Genomic DNA, 19,576 nt, shown 5'->3' with positions numbered 1-19,576 from the left:
TCTCTGTTTTTCTATTCCGGTCGAGGATAGAATGAACGATTGGCACCTCATGTGAGTGGTCGTCGAAGATACCGTTATTGAACATCTCTGTGGCCGCCTTCTTGAGAGCCCTCAAGAAAGGCGATTGCTACCGTACGAAGCACAGTTCCGAGACTAACCTGACGCCTTCCGGCTTTTTGTATCTGCTCCAGTCCCAACGCTTGGGACGGTCTCAAATGGCACCAAAACAAGGGAAATCTCCAGCTCAACTTTTTCTTGAGCGTCATCTTTGTCGGCATGGTACTCAACGGGTGTGAGTAGCCAGCTACGCCGAATCGTGCGCCGTCACTGTGTTTCTGCTGACATTTTCAATTCAATTTCTGTCACCTAGATGACGGCACCATCATCTCTGGTCTTCAAGCTATGGACTCCTGGAACGCCGATCTCGGTAATCCTAACCGTACCAAGATCGGATTGCTAAATGCCTGTGGGAACATGTCTGGGTTCGTCGTCGGACCTATCATCACCTGGATCGACGAAAAGTACGGCCGAAAGTGGGGCATTCGATGTGAGTCGATGATTCGACACAAAGAGTTCCTCCATGCGTGATCGCGCGTCTTGCGACCGGCGCTGATACTAATTTGTATGCGGTGGAGAAATAGTCTACTCTTACACATTGTTGATTGGATCGGTCATCGGTTGCTGCGCTGGTATTCCTGGTGTCGATGGTTATGCCTGTAAGGAATATTCGGTATTTGACATCGTTCCGCGGCGATAGGCTTACGCTTCGCCTGCAGTGTTTGTCACCGGAAGGGCCATCATCGGTCTCGGTATGTTTCGGTTCTTTCTCCAAGGCTATTGATCATGTGAAAGTGACTAACCCTATCGTCCCACCAGGTCTCGCCTCGTTCCTCTTGACGTCTCTCGCTGTCGTCCAGGAGATTACCCACCCGAGGAACCGGGTTACTATTGCCCATTCGTGGAACTCGTACTGGATCCTCGGGTCCGTGATCGCCAACTTTACCGTCTTTGGGACCAGTTACATCGCTTCATCATGGGGCTGGAGGATTCCTTACCTGATGCAGGTCCCCATGGCTCTCTACGTGAGCCACACTGATCTCTGCTAAGATGCTCCTTGCCGTCGCTGAACCTTGCCGCCCGCCACCTAGATCCTCGTCGCCGTCCAATTCATGCCCGAAACCCCGCGTTTCTTGATGTCGGTCGGTCGCGAGGAGGAAGCGATGGCCTTCCTCGTTAAGTACCACGGCAATGGCAACCCGGATGATGAACTCGTATTGTTCGAATTCGAGGAGATCAAGGAAGCCATCAAGATGGAGAAAATCGCCAGAGGTACTAGCTGGAAGACATTGTTGTCGAGCCGAGGGAACCAGCATCGTCTGGGTCTTGCCGCGCTCATGAGTTTCATGGTCTCCTTGTCTGGTTGTGAGTCGCAAGCGAATACTGCACAAGGAGTGCGGCTTGTACTGATCAAGATGCCGTTGTCCACAGCCTCCATCTTCTATTACTACTGTAAGTACAGCATTGAATAGCTATCTCGCCGACAGCGCTCACAAGAGCCCGACGTTTCACAGACACGGTCATTTTCGACCTCGCTGGTATCACGGGCGCGTCAACCCAAACCGGAATCAACGCGGGTCTGAGCATGTTCACGTGGTTCTGCCAGATCGCCGCGGTGCTTCTTGGCAAAAAGGTCGGCAGGAGGCCTTTCCTATTGGGGATCTGGCCGCTACTTTTGGTGTGTCTCGCTGGGGTTTGTGCAGCTTTGTGAGTCGAGGATGGGTACAGGTCGAAGTATCAACTCGAAAGCTGACCTTATTACGTCAACAGGGGAGTCTCCCAAAACAACCCGGAGAATCGGGCCGCGAGTGTCGCAACGTAAGCATCTTGATGTGGATTGACGATTGAAAAGGCGACCCAACATCGTTCATGTTTGATAGCGTCGTCATGGTCTGGCTTTACCTCGGATTCTTCAACTTTTCCAGTCAGTCCCGAACAGAAACGGCGTGATTCCGAGCATCTGCTGACATGTTGTGCTGTCTTTATCTAGACCCGGTGCTCTGGTCGTACCCTGCCGAGGTCCAAACTTTCACCATGCGAAGCAAGGGTCTCTTGTTATGGAACCAGATCAATCAACTTTGCGGAGCTTACACCACCTGGGTTGACTCGATCGCTCTCGGCAAGATCGGTGAGTGCACAGTCATCACGCTGGCAAACAACTTTCACTTACGCGGCACCAACCTTTGCATCAGGCTACAAATACGTTGCCGTCTACATTCCTCTTGTCGTCATTCAATGGGGACTAGCCTACAAGTGTCAGTCTTCACCCCATCTGTCCTGGAGGCTGTCTCGTTCGAAAGCTGAACCGCCATTCCTCATGATAGTCATGGTCGAAGCCAAAGGTCTCACGCTCGAACAGATCGCAGAAGTCTTTGACGGCCCTGGTTCTTTCACTAGCCATGCTCATCATCAGCACCTGTCCAACGACGACGTCGAAGCTCGTCGCAGCGACCCCTTTGCGGACGATGTCGCCGCCAAGGAATATGTCGAAGACAAGTAGAGCGATCCTTCGCTCGACAGGAAAGGCGGAATATCAAGGATGTAACGTGGCTATCGTTCAACTCGAGTAGTCAACGTGAGATATATAACAGGATTGATTTCGATGCTTGGGCATGTAATAGCATCGCGCGCGATTTATGGAATTATGCCGTTGGAGTCGAAGCGAGTGTACGACCATTTCGCAGCCCTCTTTTCAGTCGTGCGACATCCTGCTGGAAAGGCTGGGTTCTGGGTGGAACCCTTGCAATAGTATGCTTCCCATGCCGGCCGGACTGATATTTTCCAAATGGGTCTGAGCAGAAGTGATCCTTGGGTCAAGAGAAGTCGAGATGTATTCCGCATTTATGTGAGATATTGCCATGCCATAAAAGGGGTCTACAAAGGGTACAAGTCGGAGTTCGTCCGATCAGGAGTGTGACGTTCATCTTCGACCTCTGGTTCGCTTAGACTTGGGCCGAAAGACCCGACGAGAACCAAAGCCGCCTGCCTCCGAAAAGGTCGACGGGTGTGTAAAGGGAGAGCGAGAGGAGGAACACGGTTGTGTTGCTCCCCGAACTTTGGTATAGATCCTTCCGAGCACCTGCAATCGCCGTTGGGTCAAAATTCTTGGCGAGCAAGCGACTCTATAAGGAGGGACCATGACATGAAAGAAAAAAGGGGAAAAAGCGGGCGGGAAGAGGAGAGAGCAATGACATTCTCGACGTTTTCACTCTTTATACGCCCCCAGCGTGACGTTTGCGATCGCTAGTTGCGCGTCGCCCCCTCCCGTTTGTTGCTTTTCGAAAAGTTTCGTTTCCTGTCGAAAGATCGCATATGCGTTAGCGAAGGTGACAACACCGGAACCTTCTTCTTCTTCCGGAACCTGATTTACACCGAGTAGATGTCGAGGAGCGATTCCATGCAGGTTAATGTAGCATGAAAAGACGACCCCTGCTCGATCCATCCTCCTCTGACGTCGATCTCTGTATATTCTCATGTGTGGCATTCTGTTCACCCTCAGACACAAGAGACGTCCACTGGCTAACGACCGGGCGGCTTCTCGTCTGGAAGTAGCGAAACGTGGACCCGACGCCCTTCAATCCATCTGCGTCGACCTAGCCATTCCAGGATCAGGATTGGAGCTCGAGCTGGAATTTACGTCCTCCGTACTAGCTCTGAGAGGTGACAACATAGTATCTCAACCGCTTCGGGGTGATGGCCAGATCTTTTGCTGGAACGGCCAAGTATTCCGCGGCCTGGAGGTAGCAAAGCATGAGAACGATACAAGCAAGATCTGGGAGCAGGTCTGCGACGGGCAGGCTATAACGGATGTCTTGGGAAGAGTCGAGGGGCCGTGAGTCTGTAGGTCACAGGGATTGAGATGATACTGACTTATACCACTTCATTGCTAGGTTCGCCTTTCTACACTACAGAGTGAGTTGAACCTTGTCGCGACTACTCATTAACAGCCACGACTGATCATAGCGATGGCTTGCTTACGCCAGGAGGACACCAGAACCATCACCTTTGGGCGGGATAGACTCGGTCGCCGATCACTCTTGATCAATACCGAAGCAGACACAGGGATGCTTACGATCACTAGCGTCAGCTCGAAAGTCGAAAACGAAGCCACAGCCAATGGCGCCTTTCAGGAAATCGATTGTTCCGGATTCTGGCAGATGGAGGTGGATAAAGTCGGCTTGAACGAGTCAGGTGGAGTGAGTTCTTGGCCAGCATTGTTGTTGCTCGCGCTGGCAAGCTTAAATCTAGCTCCTTAAGCAATAGCTCGATTATACAAAGGCATTAAGGCTTCTCGGGCGACCGACGACATCCGCTTTTGTACGTCAGAACGCATATCACGGTCAAGACTTGTTTAGAGCTGAATGATATCGATATTTGCCACAGGGAGCCATACCTCGCATGTCACGGGCCTTCTCCGAGACCGATATTTCCGACGGACCCGATCCTTGCCCGCCAGCGGGGGTTTTGCATCAATTTGTCGCTGGACTACGCGAGAGCGTACGGCTCAGGGTAGAAAACATCCCTCCTGCAGCAACTTCAAGGTCAGCGGAAGATTCAAGCTATATTAAGAATTTGGAGCGTCGCTGATCCCATGCCGTCATACTAAAGCTCAAGCCGGCTTGCCATCTTGTTCTCCGGTGGCCTCGATTGCACCTTTTTGTCCCATCTGGCTTCTCTGTACGTTCCAAGATGGACTGGTGGCTGAGGCGGGAGGCACTAACCTCGCGAACCGTACAGAGAGCTCCCACAAGACGAGCCTATCGACTTGCTAAATGTAGCTTTCGAAAATCCCCGTTCCATTGCCGCAGCCGAGGATCTGCTTCAGCGTCAATCGGCCAGGCGAAGCAAGAGTACAACAGAGGTTCCGAAAGATGCTTCAGCAGAGATCACGGGCGATATCTACGACGTCCCGGACCGCTTGACGGGAAAGCAAAGCGTCGACATGCTCCGCAAGTTACACCCAGATCGGAATTGGCGGTTCATCGAAATAAATATTGATTACCAGGTGAGCAGCGCTGTTGGGACAGGATAATGACTGCTGTACCGATTACTTATTGACGAAAACTCTTGGCAGGAATCACAAGCTCATCGAGAGCGCATCCTAGAGCTCATGCATCCATCAGATACAGGTTAGCCGCAGAATGTCTAACAGCTTAGGCGTTGATCTTGGCCTAGGACTAACAGCGTTTCATCGTGGACTCTATAGAGATGGACCTGGTACGCGCCTCTCGAGGTCATATACAGGTACGGCTACACTGACACGATCTTGTGTTCGAAAACAGAGCCTGGCGATGCCGCTATATTTCGCAGCACGGCGGCAAGGCCACTGGCAAGGTCATGGCCCCTACTCTAGTGAAGCCAAAGTCTTGCTGAGTGGTTTGGGAGCAGACGAGTGAGTCCTGAGCGGAGTACATTAACTTCATAGCGCTGACGCGTCTCGAACCAGATTGTTAGGTGGATATGCGCGACATAGGAGGGATTTCAATCTCAAAGGCTGGATGGCCGCCATCGATGAAGTGAGCTAGTTCTTCCTGATTGCCACGCGTTATTACTGCTGATGCGGCATCCCGCCAATATAGATGCAGATGGATATCGACCGAATACCAACCCGTAATCTCGGTCGAGACGACCGCATCATCTCCTCACATGGTGTGGAGACTCGATTTCCGTATCTCGACATGGCTTTTATGCAATGGGTCGCGGAACTGCCCATCTGGATGAAATGCGATCTGAGAGCTCCGGAAGGCAAGGGAGACAAGAGTCTCTTGCGATGTGCCGCTCGACAGGCGGGTATGGGCGCGGTATCAGAATTCAAAAAAAGGGCCATGCAGTTCGGTTAGTTGGCAGAGACGACCAGGTCAGATGGAACCTGACGCGAGGCGAGACTTTCACTGAAACAGGAACGCGTGCGGCAAGAATGCATCCTGAGGAGAAGGGAACAAAGCAGAGAGGTCTAGGCGCGAAGAAGGTCGAAAGATAATCTCGACCAATCGCACGACGGTTTAGTTAGGCGCCATATAATGCGGTGTAAGCGTAGGACGATCCAACCGACATTTTGAAGGTGGTCCTGTGTGCATATATAGACACCATCATGGCTTAAAGTTGTGCAGCGCCTCAAACATCATAGATGCTCGATTCTACTACTGTTCATCTTTCCGGCGTTCGAGCTCTTTCGCCTTTTCCCGGATATCCTGATCTGACCCCGCTTGAACATCCTGAACCTCGCTCTTCCCCACGCGTCCTCTCGCCGCCAGAGCATCAGGATCGATCGGCTTCGAGGTGGATTCTTGTGCGCCTCTGTTGTCAGAGGTAGCAGGACCGCGTCTTCGCGGGCGAGGGACGACTGAGCCCGGATCGGTCTGAGCGTCTACGTCGCCGCGCCGCTCGTCCCCCTTGATGGAATCGCTGCCAACCCTGCCGGCTCGCTCCGAATGTCCCGGATCGATCGGTACAAAGCCGGATAGGGGAGACTTGGAAACTTCCATGCGACGTCGAGCCAATTCAGTCTCCCTCTGAGATTTCGCACGAAGGTCATTGTCGATCGGTGCATTCGGGTCGTATGTATCGCGAGGCGTCGTGTGTTGAGATTGAGGCCTGGGCGGGGTATAGGCGTAGGGGTCGTTGTTGGACTCTCTCGAAGCTGGCGATTCGTAAGGATACGTCTTGGAGGGGTCGCCCCGGTTCCAGGCTTCGGGTGCATCGACGGGAACGGTCGATGCACTGGCCGCAGCCGATGCGCCCGGTGACGTACGGGATGACGGGTCAAAGTCTGCCGATTCGGTAGGTGAAGTCAGAAGTCTTCTTCGGTCCGTCTCCTCGGCATCTCGGGCTTCGATCTGTGCCACGTTGTACGCCAAACGGAGACGACGCTGCTGATCCTTTTGCAGCTCCTGAATCCATGTAGCAGGGAAGATCAGCCCAACGTAACGGTTGAAGGAGGAAGGATCAGACTCAGCGTACTTCGGTAGATGGTGGGTCCAGTCGCGTATGCGATAGCCCTTCAGTTTCATCACGTAATATCCAAATCAACCTCTGGGAAGAGCACCGCTATCGTTCCGTACGAGACTGCTACTTACATGACATCCATTGGACTGATCGAGGAGCAAGCAAAGTAGGTAAGCGAATCGACTTCCAAACGGGGCGTGCTTGCAGTGAATCTCACCAGGAAGTCGCTCCTGTACAAGGTAGTCGGGAATGTCTCTTTTGATCTTGTATTCTACAGATCTTCTCGGTCGACCTCCTGTTTCAGGGTGTGTCAAGATATCAGAGGCGTTCTCGTCCACCAACAGGTTTCACGTCATGGACTGACCAGCGGGATTTGGCCATTCAAAGAAACGGTTACCTGCAAGTTGTCAATATCAGTCGAGAAAGAGAGAGTGGTGAAGTGAGTTTCAGGGAACCATATCTCGGCGACCGGTTAGAAACTACCGTCGAGATCGTAACCGACCGGCTTGTTCCGTCCCAAGGGTAGTAGCTTCCCTAGTCTCTTGAGCAAGTTGGACATGGTGATGGGAGTCGGTGTTTTGCAGTCTAAAGAAGTTTACAGAGTGCGCCCTTCAGTCCGATGCGTCTCGTTCAGCCAAGACCAGCGTGGGTGATGCTCGTACTCGAGTCCTGTTCGTGAAATTGCGAGAGAGGGAGGGCAGCAGAGGGATAGAGGGATCGTGGTTGCGCGGAAGCTGATGGGCGGTGATGATGACGACGATCCCGGAAGAAACAATTGCTTCCGACGAGTGACATGCCACCCGCGCGATCGAGAGAGGAGGGTTTCGATCGAGTCGAGGTTGAGCGAGAGTACGAGATTGTACAAGAGTGAGATCGAACATTCCCCACACTTCTCGCTTGCTTTCCCCCCCAAACCCCCCTTCCTCCCCCTTCAATCATCTCATCACCTATAACAATCTCATCACCTACAACCATGGCCATATCACCAGAGGAACCCGCTATCGATGTCAGGAAGCTGTGCTTCTCCTACCAAGGCAACAACTCGGAGGGCGTATCGGGAGAGCAAACGCTCGAGGACATCGATCTCGACCTCCCGCAAGGAGCACGATGCCTGCTCATCGGAGCCAACGGTTGTAAGTTATATTCTTCGGTTCGCGAGGCATCGAAATCTTTGGCTTAAACCATACCGTACCTTGACGTCGCTCTCCTTAGCCGGAAAATCCACCCTGCTCAGGATCCTCGCGGGGAAAAAGTTGACCAAGACCAAGACCGCCCGTATCATGGGACAGGACGTCTTTATGAACCCTCCCGGGGGCGTCGTTTACTTGGGTACCGAGTGGGCCAACAACCCAGTGATTCGGAGCGACATTGGCGTCGCCCACTTTCTCGATTCCGTAGGTGGTTATCGACACAAGGAGCGACGTGATGCCCTGCTCGACCTGTTGGACGTGGACCTCGAGTGGTGAGTCGAGCTACGATCTTGCCAATCGCGACGCTATACCTGGAAATCGGTTCGCTCACGATGGATATCGTTGGGTCCAGGCGAATGCACCAGATCTCGGACGGAGAGCGTCGACGAGTTCAGCTCTGTATGGGATTGATGGGCAACTGGGACGTTCTCCTTCTCGACGAGGTGACGGTCGACCTGGACGCTCTCGTTCGAGCTGAACTCTTGGCATTCTTGGTCAAAGAGAGCAAAGAGAGGGGTGCGACAATCGTCTGTGAGTCGATCATGTCTTTGACTTTCATTCCGCTGCCGTCGTAAACGGTTACTTGAGTGTCAGAGCGCTGAATATCTATTACCTCGCTCCTCGCCTAGATGCCACCCATATCTACGATCACATCGAGACCTTCCCGACTCACATCTGTCACCTTCGTTTGGGCCGTACTCCCGACGAGATGGTCACCTATACCCCGTCGTCGACGATCATGGAGGACTCGGTCGCTGCTGAAGAGAAGCGAGGCGAGCTTCTCGGAATTGCGCTCAAGTGGTTGCGCGAGGACAGGGAAGTCCGCAGACAGCGAGACAAGGAGCGTGGAAGGGAGAGAGGTGCCAAGAGCGGGGCTGATGTGAGTAAAACGACTGAGGCGCACATAAGAAAGGGCTTCAGGGCCATCCTGACGCTATCGCTTGTTCATGGCAAACAGACCCGGGACGCAAAGACGTTTTATGAAAAGTATGATTACAACGCGGGTAAGAATTAGGATCTCATGTGTACATGATTCAAACAAAAGGACGTATAGAGAATCTAGATCAAGGACCCTCCAGATAGATGTAGTCCAGGTCGCCTGTGAACTGTTTGTCGGACCATGAACATGGCATTCGCTGAGGCAAATCTGCCTACCAAGAGATTATTAAGTTTGACCTGCTTCTTTTGGTGCGCCTAAAAAGGCGCAGGGCAGCTGTGACATAATGCTGTGCGCTTTGACAGGGAGGCTCGAGAACCAAAGGGATGCGCAGGTGTACCCGGTCGACATCATTCCTCAGATTATGCGCTTCATTTCGCCCGAGCATCCTCGAACAAAACCCTGACCGTGACGCAAGCTAATGTGCTGATCACATATCTTATTGCTGCACATGTGATGGACAGACATACAAGCCCAGTATACGCGAATAAGGCATCTTGTAATCGCTGGCTTTGTCATGAACCCACGTTTGCCATGACGTTCTTTAGCCGTTGGCGCAGTACGTGATCCCTCTCGCTAGAATGGCTATCGCGCCGCAGACCGGCTTCTGGCTGCTCGGACTTGGCAGTTCCTGTCATGACCGTTGCAGGGACGGTTGCTGGAGAAGCCGCTCCCGATGGCAACTCCAGGGTGTATCCGATCGAGGTGGTCTTGTTCTTGCTCAATACGTCGCTGGATGGAGAGCCCTGCTTCACGGCGTCGCTTGCGGATGATGCAGTTTCCGCTTGACCAGGAATGTACGTGACTTCCTCTGTGCATACCGCTCGCCTTTGCCACCTTCGCCTTCTCGTATACTGCGGAGCCGAGATGTCATTAGCACTTTCAAACGGTACGATTCTCAAGTGACAAACAAAGTCCACGCACTCTGCCCATGCCTCCTCGTGGTCCCATGTTCTCCCACTTGTTGTCTCCATAACACCATCCTTCGATATCCGTCGCAATGTCGAGATCCGTAAGTAACGACAATGAACCGCTTGCGTTGTTGGCTGAACCCCCGCCGAGTATACGTGGCGCGGTCGAAGCAGTGGCATGAGTCGACGCGTTGACGTTCAGAGCTTCGGCTAGATCAGATGCAGCGGAGGATTTGCGCCTCTGCGCCTCGAACGACGAGCGACCTGCATTGGGGTATGACCGCTCCTGGATGCTCCCGTGATCGCCATAATCGCCTGATATGGGGCGCTTGGCTGGTGAGCCGCCTGTTGTAGCATTGGACCCCGCCATGGTTCTGGCTTTCAGACGTTCGAGCCCTTTGACAAAGGCTTGTTCGGCGATACCTTTTCGAGGTTCGTCGGGGGTTGTACCCGAAGCCGCAGGGCCTGCTTCGGACAGCGATAGCGATGCGGACCTTGCATGTGTGGAAGAGCCCGCATGCTGTCCTGAGGCCGGAGGGATCGAGACCGGTTGTACCGATTGTCCGTTTCCTACGCGCTTGACAACAGACCAGTCCTCGTCGAGCCATCTCCATCGACTGACTCTCTTCGTCCTTCCACCGGGATCGCCTTTCCTTGGCTCCGGCAGATACATGGTACTATCAGACGGAAGACCAAAACCACTGGGAGGGGTCGATGGGTTAAGGTATGCGTCGCACCAGGATGGCCGTTCCTGGGGCAACAGGGCTGAAGTCCAATCCAGGCCCATCCACCACCTTTGGTTCTCTTGCAGTTCGAATCGGAAATATAAGGGCTCCGACGTAGGCCGAGCTGGGCTCTGCAAGTCGTCGGCCTGTACTTCCGGGATTAATTCTCCTCCTGAGGTGGACCGATCGTCTAAGGCGGACTCGTCGATCGCGTGAAGGCGGAATGCAAGGGAAGGGCGCCTGCTAGATCGCCATTTGCCTTGAATCCAGTTACTTACACTCCGGACAGATACTTCGTTATCAATCTCCAAGTGCGGCGGGGGAGTCGGTAGAAGGGTCGCCGGCGGAGACCCAAAGACGACGAGGAAGACCAGGGCTGCCGATCGCCTGAGGAACAGCGATTGGGACAACAAACCGTACATCGCTCTGATAGCAGGCGAAGAGGCCAGGAGGATTGCGGAACCGATAAGGGCAAGGGTCTATAGTTGAAAAGGATAATTAGAGTGGGCCTCGGTACAACAGAACTTCAAGCATGACTCACCGCCCTTCCACCGAGAATCATATTTAGAACGACCCATATCATCCAAGTGATGATCCCACCTCGCAACAATCGACGCGGCTCAATGCTTTGCCAACTGCGGAACCATGCTCTCTGATCCGCGGTGAGAACGGCTGATGGGAGCATAGCGTTGATTGCATGAAGATGCGAGAGTGTCACGATGATGGTAGCAGACGAGGCGGGCTTGTCCGCGCTATGTGATGATGTGGATTCCGAACGAACTCCCGATAGCAGGATAGCGGGATGATACGAGGGCGGCAGAAAAGGCAGAGCGATAACGACGGGAAGGAAAAGCCTGCAGTTACGAGGATATCAAGGAACATCAGGGTCGGCTCTCGGTTTGATGTCTCAGCTCTGATGTGACTTACTTCCAAGTCGCCCTTCCTGCAAAGCATAGAGCCCACCAACACCCGATAGCAAGCCAGCTATCCACCGTACTTGACGATCTCCAACTGAGGATTTCGATTGCTTTGCGTAGGATATAGATTGGTTTGGCCAGTATCACGAGAAGCCGAACGATGGGCGTCGGAATGGAACTGAGCACCTCATCCGTACTTCCCGTTCTCTTCTCCATGTCCAGATGCAGCTCGTCCGGGTCTGCTTCCTCCGGCATGATTCCACGGGACAGAGGCGAGGTTACTGGCCGACTGTCCGGCACCATAGTGACGAGACGGGATTTTTTTGGAGACCAGTGTTCGCCTCGTACAAGCTTGCACAAGGGTTTCGATTCTGAACCGGAGGTGGATCTCTGTCCAGGATCCAAGTTGGCGGTAAGCGACGAGGGCTCAACGAGTCTGGCCTGATGAAGGCTGTACTAGAGGAAGCGGTGTACGACGGTGCCGAGATCGCTCTCAATGGCCATACCACCCAAGCTAGATCATGTTAGATCATGCCAAGTAGCAAGTAGCAAGTAGTCGAGATTATTGCGCTGCTGAGAGGCTGATGCTCGTCTGACCGAGCACTCGATGGGCGATGATGACGAAGTCTCTCTCTCTCCCTCTCTCTCATCGCCGGCCGGCTAAATCACCTCCCGGTTCAGCTTACGGCAACGGCACGATGGTAAACAATGACAGTCAGCAGGTTTAAGTTGACCTTTTCGTCTCGATCGTCTCGAGGAAAATCTATAAGATGGCATGAACAACAGATAATGTGCTTGCACGTGCATAAAAGAGGCGAGAACAATCGATGGTGCCGGATCGCCTAGGGCTGATGTGTAACGACCGGTATTATGTAGTCAGACGAGTCGGCCGTCGGCTCGCCAATCTCTTCGTGATGCTAATGAGATCTCTGCAATATGATGTGCGTATATACACTCTCCTTCAAAGCTCCTGTAAAGACATCGGATCCGGTTCAGCCACGACGGCGCTGAAATCATGACCTGGCTCTATGTACTCACCAGGTCCTGGTATTCACTCTCGTCCCGTCATCACCCTTGCAGCTTTGAGACTTGCGTCTTCAACTTGTCCTTTGGAAGAGGGTTCACCTCTCCCAAGACTTCGATCGCGTCCGCCAGTTCGTCGACATCTGATTGGGACAGTTTCAGGGCGACAATGATCTGAGCGGCGAATGCATACGCTTGAGGGACATCGATGGCGATGTCGTCGAGAAGCTCCATCGAAGGCATTAAGCTGATATCACGCATGAACAAAGCGATTAGTTGATTGCGATAGAGCCCGACTGCATTAAATCGTCTACACTGACCTGGCCTTGACCGTCTCCGCTGTAAGGACCCCTCCGGCAACAGCCTTGGTGAAAGCCTGTGTTACCAGCGAGGTATCATCTGCACTCGCCAACCGGAAGATGTCGTCGACGAGCTTCTTTGCGAGCTCGAGCCGACCCTCTTCTGGCAATCCTTCAAAGTACGCCACGACATCGTCCGTGTTTCGGGTTCCGACCGTACCCTTCTCGCCCCAGAACTCGGCCAGATCAGCCTTGATTTTGCGTTCGATTTCATCCTTAGATAGACCACTCTGCACCGGCTCGGTTGGTGTAGCTTCAGCGGCTTCGGAATCGGCGTTGACGTTACTACTCGAGACCGTACGAGGCTGCAATACCAATTTTTTGCGCTGAGGCGCAGCTTCAGTCGAAGTACTGTCCTCCCCGGTAGAGACGTCGCCAGATCCGTCGTCCATGCCAAGGGCGCTGAACGGGTTGGCATGGGTAGTGGCAGGACCGTTGGGCGGGGTAACGTCACCGGATTTGGGTTTCGAGTTCTTCTTGTTGAAGACGGAGGCGGGGCCGAACGAACCTGGGCCAGGCGCACCGCTTCGGATGTTTCCGAACCCGGTCATATCGGCAGCCTTTGGAGGTGGACGGTTTCCAACCGACTGCCAGGCATCAGAAGCGCCAGGAGGGCCGCCGAATCCTGACCGTTGGTCACCTCGCCTCGAGCCGCCTCGAGACATGCTCTGATCGCGGCTCATCGGAGCACTGGCCGCCGCACGTGCAGCATCAGCCTGGTCCTTCGCAGCCTGTTGCGACACAGCAGAGGTTCCGTTCATCAGCTGGGTGTCATTGAATTCGAAAAGGTGCGCGTCTCTCGCCGGTTACGTACCTGTCGGTGGACTTCATCGATTGTCATAGGTCCACTTTGACCCTGGCCTGCTCGTGATTTCCAGCCATTCTCGTAAGACTCGATGACCTCCTGTAAGATGTGAAGCGTTCAGCGATAGTGCCAGATCAATCACGTCGGAGAACAGCAAACTCACCAAGAGCATAAACTTCATTCGCGAAGAGATATGCGGACTCGATTTCATCTCGGTCATACGAGAAATAAAGATGCCCAAAGTGCCGGCCGCGCTAGGACTCGTCTTTTGAATCTTCTCTCCAACGGTCGATATGAGTTGACAGAGGGATTCGACATCTTCTTCGTCAGGCGTGACGATGTTGTGCAAGAGTTTCACGATGCAAGCGTTCATGATCTTGAGCGAGAGCATATCCAGCTTGTAGAGCTCTCCAACGAACTTGACGAGACCCAGTCCCTGACGTTTAGCCGCTTGTTCCGCATAGTACTCGTCAGAGAACTTGAACTCTTCGACCTCTTTACCAGCAGCGACAGCTTCTGCGTGGGCCGCCTTGTTCTTCTCATCTTCGGAAGCTTTCGTCTTGGCAGCAGCCGAAGCGTCTTCTTTGTTCTTCCATCCTCGCTCAAAGTCCTCCTGACATCGGTTCAGCAGATACTTCCTGAACAAGACTCCTCCAGCCAGAGGTGTACCGTCCGCGCTCACGACCTGCTCATCCTTGATCTCCGGACTCAAGGTCTCCAGCAATTTGTGACAGAGCTCAGCGTACATGCTAGACCAGAACTGCTCGTCCTTTGCCTTTTCGAAGATGAGCTTGATGACAAGCCGGAGCGTTTGACCGTCGTTCTCCGAGATTGACTTGTTTCCCCACTCGAGGATCTGGTTCGAGATCGAGTTGAACTTCTCCTTGGTGAGCTTGTTCAACAGACCCTTGACCTTACGCTCGACATATTCAGGGGAAGATTCGTCAACGGCACCGGGTCTTCGCGACTGCACGCCAGGGGTCCATCGGTTCGCGGACAACTCCAAGGGAGCGACGTCGGGTTCGAACTGCCCGGATGCCATCGCCGTAGGTGCGCCTCTCGGTTCACCCCGTCTCTTGCCACGAGCGCTGCCCGCCTGACTCCTCTCTCTGCCCATTCCTGGAGCCATCATGTTCAACCCACCGGGACCGGATTGACTGGGGGTACGAGCCATACCGGGCGTGTTGCGGGCCGAGCCAAACGCGTTGCCCATGTTGCCCATCCTCGAGGCAGCCATTCGTTCCTCGCTTGTGGCAGCAGGCCGATTGAAGGTGCCCATACCGAATGAACCCATTCCACCGGGGGGCTTGCCTCCAAACGAACCCATACCACCGCCGATACCGCCGATACCCATATTGGCTCCACGAGGGTTACCCATCTGGCTACCCGAACGCTGACCTCCTCGACTACTGCCACCACGACCCATACTGCCATGATCTCGCTCCATACCCAATTGATCCAAGGGCGGCAAAGATTCGGGCTTGTCTCGACATACACTCATGAATTGAAGCAAGAAGTCGCGATCGTACCTGAATTTTCCGGGCTGCGCACCAGTGTTGAGAGCATTGTTTGGTGATTGTAGACCCTCAGGATAACGGATCTCTTCCAGCTTCTCGATCGGCCGAGCAGTGAGCAAAGCCTGGGCGGATGCGTTTGACTGTTGAGCCGAACTCGATCCGTCTTCAGAAGGCGGCAAGCTAAGAGCCGATGGGGCTCCCTTACGTGCAAGAGCGCTGGTACTGAGAGCGGCAGGCTTAGCAGGCAAGGTAGCATGAGAAAGCGAGGGCGAAGCGACAGGCGATGGTGCGTTGCTGGTTCTACCGTCTGAGGGAGGAGCAAGTGCAGAAGGAGCAGGAGACGCCCTGACCGACTCCAACACTTCGGCGGAAGGCTTGGCAGGTAGACTAGCGGTGTTGCGAATCTTGATTTCGCTGTCGCTCTCGGCTCGAACCGAAGAATCTTTCGCAGCATCGACATCGGCTTGACGAGCATCTTCTTGCTCCCTCGCCTTCTTCTGCTCGGCTTCGTCCGCGAGCTGCTTCTCAGCTTGCGCAGCCTGTTGCTTTGTCTTCTCTTCCTCTTGCGCCTTTTCTTTAGCAGCCAGCGCGTCGGCCTTTTCTTGAGCTACACGCCGCTCGCCCTCGAGCTGCAAATGATGAAACGGATTGCGTCAATGACAACATATCGACGATTAGAACTGCTTCTAGATTACCTTCTGCTTCTCGGCTTCGGCGTCTTCGCGTTCTTTGGCTTCCTTTTCCTCCTTTTCTTTACGCGCAATCTCTCGCTCGCGTCGTTCAGCTTCCTCTTTTGCCTCGGTTGCCTTGCGCAGCTTCTCGCCTTCCTGCTCAGAAAGCCGCTTCGCCTTCTGTGCTTCTGTCTCCATTCGAACAACGACAGGCATTGCGGGCAGCGACGGCTTGAATGCCGGTACTGGAGTTCCAGGCGTAACAGGGGCGGTAGAGGTCGTCGGCGTTCCGGTCGGTGTTGGGGTTTTCAGCTCTTTTGCTGCACTGGCCAGGTCGACAGCCGTGCCATCTGCTCGGGTGATTTTGATCGCACTCGACTTGGTGCGGGGTACAAAGGCATTCGCGGAAGCGTGTAGATTGGCAGAAGGCGAGCTCATGTGGCCGGGCGTGAAAGGCTGACCGGGCTGGAAGGAAACCGGGCGAGCGTGGTTTTGAGCGGGTGTGGACGGTCCAGAGGTTTGCGACGAAGTCGAGAAGTTGCTGGTGTTGTGGCTAGGCGCAGGTCGGTTCGCAGGGGCACCCGACATCGGTAGTCCAGCGGTTGAACTCGAGCTCGAAGAGGGTACCTGCGCTGCTGAAGGCCCGTTGTTGAGAGCGGAATTGCCAGCTCGAGGGGACAAAGGTGTAGATCCCTGCGTCGATTGCCATTGACCGGGACCAGGTCCGTAGGCGGAATCAGGTCCGTAGTACCCGTAGGCATAATATCCCTGGGGACCATATGGCATGCCTGGGTAGGCTGGACCACCATGTTGCTGACCAGGGTGCATACCGAATGCATGGGAGGGCTGGCCTCGTGTAGCTCCTCCAACCATCTGGTTGGGAGGCCCTCGGCCTGGAGGTGTCTGAATGTTGCCTGGGCGGAAAGTTGCGGGTCCAGGTCCTCCCGAAAAGTTGTTCATGCTGGTGGGCTGCTGATGGCCTATGGTCGGTGATCTCGGGTTTTGGTTGGACATCGCTGGTGACATCTGTCCGTTGGGAATCCTTCCTGAAGAACCGGATGCAAGACCCGCAGGAGGTGCCGAAGACGCATTTGACATAGAGGAGCCGGTGCCTGGTGCTCCCATCTGCACAGGCCTTCCCTGTGCATCGTAACCTCGAGCTTGCTGTACGACAGGCTGGAAAGGGAGCAGATATAGTTGTTTGATCAATACGCGGAATCCAGACATACGATGAGGGTTTACTCACCGATGAGGTCGCGACCGCTGGCATTTGGAACAATTTATTCACGTCAAACTTGGAACCACCAGCCTGAGCCGGCTTGCGGCCCAGAATAGCGCTCTTCTCTTCGTTCGCCTCAGCTGCTTCAACAGTACCGAAACTCTTGACTCCATCAGTTGATGCAAGGTGTTTTCCCGTAGTAGGGTTGGCCGCCGGCGATGATGAAAGCTCCGCGTTGGGATTGCTCACAGAGCCAAAGTTGATCCCTGCAGCATTGGCTGATTCGAGTCGAGAACCAAATGGGTGAAAGTGTTAGCCAGTGTTGACGATTTCTCGCTCTACAATTCTCTTATCGCTTCACTTAGGTATCAAACTTACTTCGGCTTGTGATGTTCAAGGGTTTCGCACTGCTCGAGGCGTCGTTTGCAGACGAGGCGTTTTGCGATCCGCTGGGTGAGTTACCGCCTACGGCGAGCAGACTCGATTTTCGCGAGTGTTGAGGCCGCGAAGCAGACTGCGATGGGCCGGCCATGGTCTTGGTGTTGCTAGAAGCATCCTTATTATTGACTGGCAGCGATGCTTGGCTCAACTGAGGTGTACCGCTGGGAGATGCGGTGGTCGAGTTGACGACAGATTGGGAGGGAGTACCGGACGTTGATGGTGGACCGCGTGCCCAAGCAGATGCGGAAGACTTCAGAGCGTTGGCAGTTTGAGGGGTGGCTGAGCTGGGAGTGGAAGTGGGTTTGCTCATTGATCGATTTTATTGATGTGCGTAGCGCGATGAGAGCTGCAGGCTTTTGATGATTCCAGTAATGTGATGTAGGTGATGATGCAAAGGCAATCGGGAATCGGTGGCGGCGGAAAGGCGAGAAGGTTTGCAGCGATCGTTCGTGAACCGATGCGTATCTGTCGCCGAACGAATCTGGTTCGTGGCACACAAGACTTTTGTTTATGTGCAGGTAGCCTTCCGATGATTGCTACTAGTCGAGAGAGTCGGAAATTTCTGCTTCCAAGATTGAGCAGTCGTCCGACCTGGCGTAGTAGCTGATGAGAGCCAAGATGATCGCAACGGAAATTTCAGTTTGGTTTGTCGAGTCGACCTTTTGACGTGACGTAGATAGATCGGAATGGGCGTACCAGCAAACGTTCCTCTCTAGAGAAGAGTCGAGTGGATCTTTCGCCGGCGAGAGAGCGAGCGAGGGAGGGGGAGAGAAAGAAATCGAAGTGTGACGAGGTTGACGTCAGTCTTTCGATCTTCGTTCGTCGTCGAGATCCGGTCGTCGGAGTCTGCGAAGAACGGTCGAGGGGTAGGAGGAGCGGCGGCGCAAGGGAAGAAGGATCTACCTTGGCTGGCGTGACGACTAGTGTCTAGATGTTTGTCTGTCTCCTGTATTAGGGACGATGACGCTATGGCAGAGAGAGCAGCGAAGGTCCAGAACGAAGCACAAGAAGATGCAAAGCAAAAGGGTCACAACTTGTCATTTCGAGAGGGCGGGGGCGAGAGAGAAAATGCGGATGCAAACGAGCCGCCGCATCGTCTCCTACGCTCCTACCCAGCTAACAGAAGCGCGAGGTTCATAGAGAGGGGAGGGGGAAACGGATCCAAATATTCGGAAGTAATTCTCGACTAGGCGACTTCTCGGCCGCGCAGCACTACTAACTGAACATGCTGCTGCGAGGATCATTGTTCATCTGCCTACACTTAGATATCTATCATTGCGATACGCTGCTGTGTTAGTACCAGTACGGAGCTACCTGCTGTCTGATTCTAGTTTACTAAGACACTACATCGTGTCCGGCCTCTACTCGTTGTGGAAAAGGAAATTGGTAGCAGGACCGACGGAACCTGTGTAACAGATCCGCATTCCCTTTCGGTCGCCAGAGGAAAAAGGGGTCATTAGCAGATCAACTGATCTCTCTGGCTCCTTCGCCTTACACTGCGTCCCCAACAGGATATCAGCTTGTTTCTCGACATCAAAGAGTGCTCCGGTCGCTTCCGGTCATTGCGCGTCTCGAGCGAGTCGGACGGACATACGAACGCCAACATCAGAATCCTAGAAGTCACAGTGCCTCCTCTTCCTTTACAATGCTCCGAGGCTCGACCCCCTGTCAGCTTCAGAGCCTGATAGCTTGAACCGACTTGTTCTGTATGGCGTATAGCTCGAAAGAACTACAGTATAGTGGTTTCAGTATCCCCACCGGCTTCGAGAGGAATGCGAGAAGCGATTTGATATCCAGAATCCGCTTCGCAACGCCAAAGAGTTCGCAGGCGCTCTCTGGTCCGTCTCTCCGATCTTCAT

At 53.9% G+C, this 19,576-nt stretch overlaps 6 protein-coding genes across 6 annotated transcripts; 3 read left to right on the top strand and 3 right to left on the bottom strand.

Annotated features, from left to right (window-relative positions):
* Positions 1-31: 31 nt before the first annotated feature.
* Positions 32-2,557, top strand: HD553DRAFT_345086 (putative hexose transport-related protein; the record flags this gene model as incomplete). The annotated part of the gene is made up of 14 exons (XM_046183063.1): positions 32-51; positions 192-292; positions 371-547; positions 642-716; positions 777-809; positions 877-1,082; positions 1,149-1,422; positions 1,489-1,509; positions 1,572-1,764; positions 1,828-1,875; positions 1,938-1,981; positions 2,048-2,185; positions 2,250-2,312; positions 2,382-2,557. 14 exons carry the CDS (start codon positions 32-34, stop codon positions 2,555-2,557), a joined length of 1,569 nt encoding a protein of 522 aa, XP_046033906.1.
* Positions 2,558-3,466: 909 nt separating this feature from the next.
* On the top strand, positions 3,467-6,117 carry HD553DRAFT_121247 (asparagine synthase-domain-containing protein). The gene is made up of 13 exons (XM_046176505.1): positions 3,467-3,889; positions 3,948-3,969; positions 4,041-4,253; positions 4,321-4,374; positions 4,441-4,598; positions 4,666-4,734; positions 4,795-5,062; positions 5,132-5,186; positions 5,264-5,274; positions 5,340-5,449; positions 5,504-5,573; positions 5,637-5,892; positions 5,958-6,117. Exons 1-13 carry the CDS (start codon positions 3,531-3,533, stop codon positions 6,035-6,037), a joined length of 1,725 nt encoding a protein of 574 aa, XP_046033905.1. The 5' UTR covers positions 3,467-3,530; the 3' UTR covers positions 6,038-6,117.
* Positions 6,118-7,678, bottom strand: HD553DRAFT_121241 (uncharacterized protein). The gene is made up of 6 exons (XM_046176504.1): positions 7,486-7,678; positions 7,367-7,399; positions 7,220-7,297; positions 7,134-7,148; positions 7,018-7,055; positions 6,118-6,947 (listed from the first exon to the last, which is right to left on the bottom strand). The coding sequence occupies exons 1-6, from the start codon at positions 7,559-7,561 to the stop codon at positions 6,198-6,200; spliced, it is 990 nt and encodes a 329-aa protein (XP_046033904.1). The 5' UTR covers positions 7,562-7,678; the 3' UTR covers positions 6,118-6,197.
* Positions 7,679-7,975: 297 nt separating this feature from the next.
* HD553DRAFT_276433 (P-loop containing nucleoside triphosphate hydrolase protein) lies at positions 7,976-9,207 on the top strand (the record flags this gene model as incomplete). Its single annotated transcript, XM_046177958.1, has 4 exons — positions 7,976-8,135; positions 8,215-8,464; positions 8,545-8,723; positions 8,822-9,207. 4 exons carry the CDS (start codon positions 7,976-7,978, stop codon positions 9,205-9,207), a joined length of 975 nt encoding a protein of 324 aa, XP_046033903.1.
* Positions 9,208-9,425: 218 nt separating this feature from the next.
* On the bottom strand, positions 9,426-12,347 carry HD553DRAFT_121170 (integral peroxisomal membrane peroxin-domain-containing protein). The gene is made up of 4 exons (XM_046176502.1): positions 11,693-12,347; positions 11,307-11,619; positions 10,054-11,244; positions 9,426-9,983 (listed from the first exon to the last, which is right to left on the bottom strand). The coding sequence occupies exons 1-4, from the start codon at positions 11,983-11,985 to the stop codon at positions 9,645-9,647; spliced, it is 2,136 nt and encodes a 711-aa protein (XP_046033902.1). The 5' UTR covers positions 11,986-12,347; the 3' UTR covers positions 9,426-9,644.
* Position 12,348: 1 nt separating this feature from the next.
* Positions 12,349-18,181, bottom strand: HD553DRAFT_121216 (uncharacterized protein). The gene is made up of 8 exons (XM_046176503.1): positions 17,655-18,181; positions 17,304-17,554; positions 16,082-17,233; positions 14,033-16,015; positions 13,879-13,968; positions 13,026-13,795; positions 12,721-12,952; positions 12,349-12,652 (listed from the first exon to the last, which is right to left on the bottom strand). Exons 1-7 carry the CDS (start codon positions 18,025-18,027, stop codon positions 12,751-12,753), a joined length of 4,821 nt encoding a protein of 1,606 aa, XP_046033901.1. The 5' UTR covers positions 18,028-18,181; the 3' UTR covers positions 12,349-12,652; positions 12,721-12,750.
* Between the last annotated feature and the right edge of the window lie 1,395 nt (positions 18,182-19,576).

This window comes from Filobasidium floriforme, assembly GCF_021052385.1.
Source record: "Filobasidium floriforme strain CBS 6241 chromosome Unknown HD553scaffold_22, whole genome shotgun sequence".
Taxonomy (NCBI): Eukaryota; Fungi; Basidiomycota; class Tremellomycetes; order Filobasidiales; family Filobasidiaceae; genus Filobasidium; species Filobasidium floriforme.
This window is presented reverse-complemented; position numbering and strand designations above follow the sequence as displayed.

What these genes read in the sequence shown, in the direction of transcription:
- HD553DRAFT_121241 (XM_046176504.1), bottom strand. Translation starts at nt 7,561, where the DNA reads ATGTCCAACTTGCTCAAGAGACTAGGGAAGCTACTACCCTTGGGACGG. An exon ending in TGAATGGCCAAATCCCGCTG is followed by an intron (nt 7,298 to 7,366) that starts GTCAGTCCATGA and finishes ACCCTGAAACAG; the next exon opens with GAGGTCGACCGAGAAGATCT. An exon ending in TGGACCCACCATCTACCGAA is followed by an intron (nt 6,948 to 7,017) that starts GTACGCTGAGTC and finishes ACATGGATTCAG; the next exon opens with GAGCTGCAAAAGGATCAGCA.
- HD553DRAFT_121216 (XM_046176503.1), bottom strand. Translation starts at nt 18,027, where the DNA reads ATGAGCAAACCCACTTCCACTCCCAGCTCAGCCACCCCTCAAACTGCC. An exon ending in CAGCGGTCGCGACCTCATCG is followed by an intron (nt 17,234 to 17,303) that starts GTGAGTAAACCC and finishes CTCCCTTTCCAG; the next exon opens with CCTGTCGTACAGCAAGCTCG. An exon ending in CCGAAGCCGAGAAGCAGAAG is followed by an intron (nt 16,016 to 16,081) that starts GTAATCTAGAAG and finishes CATCATTTGCAG; the next exon opens with CTCGAGGGCGAGCGGCGTGT.
- HD553DRAFT_121247 (XM_046176505.1), top strand. Translation starts at nt 3,531, where the DNA reads ATGTGTGGCATTCTGTTCACCCTCAGACACAAGAGACGTCCACTGGCT. An exon ending in GCTTGAACGAGTCAGGTGGA is followed by an intron (nt 4,254 to 4,320) that starts GTGAGTTCTTGG and finishes CTTAAGCAATAG; the next exon opens with CTCGATTATACAAAGGCATT. An exon ending in AGTGGTTTGGGAGCAGACGA is followed by an intron (nt 5,450 to 5,503) that starts GTGAGTCCTGAG and finishes GTCTCGAACCAG; the next exon opens with ATTGTTAGGTGGATATGCGC.
- HD553DRAFT_121170 (XM_046176502.1), bottom strand. Translation starts at nt 11,985, where the DNA reads ATGGTGCCGGACAGTCGGCCAGTAACCTCGCCTCTGTCCCGTGGAATC. An exon ending in GCAGGAAGGGCGACTTGGAA is followed by an intron (nt 11,620 to 11,692) that starts GTAAGTCACATC and finishes TCGTAACTGCAG; the next exon opens with GCTTTTCCTTCCCGTCGTTA. An exon ending in TGATTCTCGGTGGAAGGGCG is followed by an intron (nt 11,245 to 11,306) that starts GTGAGTCATGCT and finishes TTTCAACTATAG; the next exon opens with ACCCTTGCCCTTATCGGTTC.